General features: G+C 37.7%; 1 protein-coding gene across 12 annotated transcripts in view; it reads right to left on the bottom strand.

Moving 5' to 3' along the window:
• Window positions 1–315: 315 nt before the first annotated feature.
• Window positions 316–5,286, bottom strand: part of rbfox2 (RNA binding fox-1 homolog 2) — a 72,172-nt gene continuing 67,201 nt past the window's right edge. For all 12 annotated transcript variants that reach the window (XM_036570061.1, XM_036570059.1, XM_036570063.1 and 9 more), the window contains 2 exons: window positions 4,117–4,198; window positions 316–2,981 (listed from right to left, as the gene is read on the bottom strand). In XM_036570061.1, coding sequence (XP_036425954.1) covers window positions 2,937–2,981; window positions 4,117–4,198 — 127 coding nt within the window. In that variant the 3' untranslated portion in view covers window positions 316–2,936. The remainder of the gene's footprint in view (window positions 2,982–4,116; window positions 4,199–5,286) is intronic.

Here is a 5,286-nt window from a genome sequence, read left to right as displayed (position 1 = left end):
TAGCAGCTGCAGTAATAGTACTACTTCAAAATCAATACATTTCAATAATAAAACATCCTTCAAAAACAATAAAACTAAAATATGCAACATTTGTTGTGATAGTACTGGCAGTAAAAATAATAATAATATAAACAATCATTAAAACAAATATTGAAAAGGTTTCCTTAGTCTTACTGAAGAACATTGTTATTGAAACATATTAATGTAGTAGTAATAATAATATTATATTACTATTATTATTACATAAATCAATGCATCACTATAATAATAATAATAATAATAATAATAATAATAAAGACTTGACTCATTCATGTGTATATTTTTAAAAAATTGTTTATATGGACATTCAGATACAAATTACATCACAAATGGCATCTGAGTATGCAGAGAGGAAGAGTTCAAACCAAAAACACACTCACATTGTAAACTAAAGGATAATATGCATAACATGTATTATATAATAATGTGCAAAGATGGAAAGGAGAATATATAATAAGGAATGGAACACTACTGAAGGTGGGCAGCTATTGTTCTCTCGCCATCCCGACTGCACGACTGGACATTATTTAAAAAGCTGTGTTCCACATGCAGATCCAACAAACTCACACTAGCACACCTTTTGGGGTCTCTGATCCTCCTCCCAGCCGTCTGAAAATATCTAGTAATGTTCCTCTGACTCAGGCTAGAGTTCTCGGCTGACTTGAGCTGAAGAGACCACCTCCGATTCTACGCGTCTTGGTCAGCCGAAGGGAGCGGAGTCTAGCCTGCCCAAAGCCTCAGCGATGGGCTACTGTTTACAGTAGCGCTGGCGCCTCTATGAAAGTTAACATACTAGAAAGAAGAGGATTACAGAAACGGACCAAATCCACCCTCTTTATCTAACTCCTGGGACAGTCTACGAGGGGAAGAGTGGGGGCAGATCGCAGGTACTGAGGTGTTTGTTTCTTGGTAACACTGAGAAATATAGTGCATAGACTGCAAAGTACCTAATGGACAGAAAAAAGCAACCCCCTTCCATCTCACTGAGCTTTCAGAGAGAAGGCAGGAATTTCCTTAAATCTTAATACAAATGTTCCACGTGACTCCGCAGCAGTGGAATATAATTTAAATCCCTACACCACACGAAAAGAAACGTAAATGCAGGGAATTTGAGAAACTAAAAGCTTACAATTATGAAATGTTTTCTATTCTTTAACCTACAGTACGGGTGTTGGCTAAGAAGCAACACCAAAACCGTGTTCGACAGGATTCTGTATATCGTTCACGCAGTCCAGACAAGCCGCGCTTTTGCTTTCACCACCGTCCAGCACTTCTGAAAGACTCTTGCACCAGACAAAGAATGTACATCGGTAAAATCCTGACCACAACAAAATAAAACCTGATCGTTTTTAACTGATAAAGTTTGTTAATAAATTAGCTTGTAGTAAATTGGATGTCGATGGCACAGAAGACACAGCAAATTCCAATTCAAACTGTTTTTGAAGCCACTTCAAACAAACAATAAAATCTATAGATACAAAAATAAAACAAAAGCCAAAAACAACAGAAATTACTATAGGCTCATACATATGACCAAAAAAATGTGCTTCACAAATCTTTGGAACCAAAATCTCAAAAGACAAAATATCAATATCAATCAGGAAATAGAGAAAAGACACTTAGCAAAGCGAGAAAGTAAAAAATACTATGTAGTTAACCTTTAAAACATCCGAAGATTTTCACTCGCCGCTCTTTCTGAAATGTTGTTTGGAGATTGCATATTCAAACAAAACGATTCTTGTAAAAAGGAGAGCCGAAATCCAACGCAGTCCCGTAAAAAAAATGGGCATTTTACATAATCTCTGAACGTGATTTCATTATTCAGCCATTCATGATGGCATTACTGTAATTTTGTTCACTGCGTGGGATCATTTGATAACATGATTTAAAGTTGCATTACCTATTCCTTCTGACTTAAACTGGAGCCAATAAAAACATGTCACAGAAATGGTATGTCAAAAAAAATGCTCTAATTAATAATAATAATAATAATAATAATAATAATAATAATAATGTTTGGTAACATTTTTGTTCTATACTAGTTTATTTGCATATTATGACTATTCAATTTTAAAGGTATGTCTTTTCAAAAAGACCTCAAAGTAGGAGGTAATTTTACAATATCAACAAAAAAACAAAAACCAAGGATCTAAGCAAGATTCTGTAGGCTATGTATGACACATCGTCCCGTATGCGTGCGTAAAATTCCTGCGATCTGTAACAGCCGTTAGCGTTTTTCCCTCAATTTCAGTTTGTTCGTTTCTCGGATGACGCTTTGAGAAAAACGCCACTTCACACACAGTTGCCTCCGTTCACACTACAGAACATCACCGTTTCCTCAAAAAAGCTTATGGGCAGTCTCTGTTGGGGGGGGCTCGCGTGCTCCCCCCCACCTCACAGTCCACCACGTGGCCTGGGCAGCCATCTCGCTTTTGTGTGTTCCAACAGGGATAGTAAATGTAGTGTGGTACTTCTGAACAGTGATGTATAAACTTGTAAAGTCCGTTGAAGTCCAGACACTCTGTGCACATGTAGTTTGGTGGCCACTAGAGGCGCTCTAGAGCCATTACTGCATGCATATGTGCAGAGAAACGTGCCAAAGGAAGAAGTAATAATCAAGCTTTTTTTTCAATTTTTCTTTTCTTTTTTTTCAGTCGTGCAATTCCTCAGTCAGCCATCTCACGTCTCCGTCCAAGTTCTTTACGGTTATGTAGTTGTTTTATTTTTTTAAAAAAACACTTGTAGTGATGTACTTTTCTTTCTCAAGTATTCGTTCCAAAGCGGCGTGTTTCGTTTTCCGTTTGTCCACACACAAAAAAAAAGTACGTCTCCGCTCCAAAGTGACTGACTGTTTCTAAAAGTTTCGGAGAGTTGGTGAAGTCTGGAGGTTTTGGAGTTTAGTAGGGGGAGAACCTGCTGTACCCTCCCCTGTAGAGGGTGGCCTGCGGAGGGGGAAAAAAAGCAAGTTAGTATGACAAAAGCAAACAATGGTTTGTTGTAAAAATCAACTTGAGACAATTTTACCCCAACCCCAAATTTAGTGAATCAGCTTGCTATTTGCCTGATTGAGGAAGATAATTGTGATTTGCTCAAATAACTGCAGTTTTTGGCTTTTACAATCCTGTGTTTATGTAGCAGCAAACAGTATGTGAACTGGACGTGTATTTGTTTTGTTACAAATATATGTAAATAAAAATAAATAAATAAATCTCTCCTAAATATCTGTCCCAACCTAAATAACCAAAGTCCTGATATTTAAACAGTTGCACTTTTTACATTTTCTATTTTGAGTTAGCTGTTTGGTTTATTAACTATATATAATTAATATTTACTGTTATATAATGAGTAATAAGAACCACAACTGTACGTTATCTTTATTTTGCAAAATAGTAAAAACAGAACTAAACAATGTATAGACAAACCTGTGGTGTGTACACATGAGCACGTTTTGACTCAGCTAAATGTTTCATATTCAAGCTTTTCAAGTCATTGTCTTATACGTGTCATTGCCTTATATACGGTCTCATTCACGGTCGACAGCAGCAGTTTAGCTGCAGATTTCTGACTGAAGGAGGGGCACACAAGTGGACACAATAGCTAGTGGGCTGCTATGCTAAAGGCCTACCCCAGGCTAAAGGTACTATTACCACAAAAACATCGGCAGTTCCTCCCAAATGTCACTAACATTCCTCTCCTTGATAACAACCTGGACTAACATTAACTCAGACTGTGACTGACTACCCAGCAGAAGATAAGGGATTACTGAAAGAAGGCTGACTTAGCCATTGAGGTATGGGGTCCCGTTAGCGGGTTTTACACTGTCTGTACATTGTTAACCAGATTATTTGTGGGGTTTTGGTGAAACTAATACCTGAAGAATAATATCACCCACTACCTCACAATGGCTGCTAATACTGTTTTAAGCTATGTGTCTTCTGTACTGCAAACTTTAGAAACATCTAGGCTGACCGACTCCTATTTACTTTTGCTGAACTACCATTTTATGAAACCCATTTTGTAAAAGACAATTTCAGAGCAACTAGAACACAGAGATTAGAAGAGAATGAGCTGGCGTACCATAGCTCCCACTCCGTACGCGGCAGCTGCCGGGGCTGCTAACGCCGTGGCGTAGGGATCTGCCGTGTATACACGACCGTAGCTGGAACAGAAAGGAGGTACATCTTTCAGACTGGAATTGATTTACAATGGATATCAATCAAATGCAAAAAGTTACTGGTAGTGCCAGAGCTCAACAGGCAGCCTCAATCTTTTGAATCAGACGTTATGTAAGATTAAAAGACCCACGACTGGACTAGACTGGCTTCTCGTTTAGCAATTCAAAAAACTCCATATTTTAAAGTCATATAAGTAAGAAATTCAATAGAAAATTAATTCCAACAAGAAGACTTTAATGAAACCATATGATGTTACAGGTGATGCAGTTAGCTGTGCTTTATGTCTTGTGTAGGTCCATTTAAAAACGTCATAAAAATATTTTGGAGGCATTGATCAAACATTCAAATAAAATTATTTTCCTAATTTCTACACTGTTTATTAAACCATTTTAAATTAGTTTGTTAAGTAAAATTGTCACTATATTTGGTAGAAGAATTTACGAAATATTTTTAAGATAATTTTAAGAAATATTCTTGAAACAAGCAGTATTATCTGTCAATATAGTGACAACAAAAAAGCATTTAATACTGAAAACAATCATTTAATATTCCTTCAACCATCTTAAAGGTGCAGTGTGTAAGATTTAGGGGGCTCTTTTAACACCACTAGAATATAGTATACAAAACCATGTTTTCTTTAGTGTGTAATTACCTGTAACTACAGACTGTTGTTGAATGAGCTCTTCATATCTACATACAGAGTGAACTCTCTTCCAACAGAGGCCACCATATTGTGCCACAATGTTTCTACAATAGCCCAGAATGGGCCAAACACTGGCTCTAGAGCAGTGGTCACCAACTCTCCAACCCTCCAACCCTGAGCTACATCCCTGCACCCCCACCCCCAAATAGAGTTTGATGAGCAGGTGTGGCTAACTGTGGTTGGAATTAGGCTCTCCAGGATCAGGGTTGGAGACCACTGCTGTAGAGAGTGCCTTCTGCGTTTTTACGTTGAAGTGGCATCTTGAATTTGGTGGCGCTACAGCATCAGTTGGAAGGTGCAGAGAGAAGAAGAATCAATGGTTGCCGCTGGTGCTGGCTAACGATTTTGTGTTGTGAAGTCTGAGAACCC

Source organism: Colossoma macropomum, unplaced genomic scaffold (assembly GCF_904425465.1).
Source record: "Colossoma macropomum unplaced genomic scaffold, Colossoma_macropomum, whole genome shotgun sequence".
Taxonomy (NCBI): domain Eukaryota; kingdom Metazoa; phylum Chordata; class Actinopteri; order Characiformes; family Serrasalmidae; genus Colossoma; species Colossoma macropomum.
The sequence above is the reverse complement of the archived record's forward strand: the minus strand, read 5'-3'. Positions and strand labels throughout refer to the sequence as shown.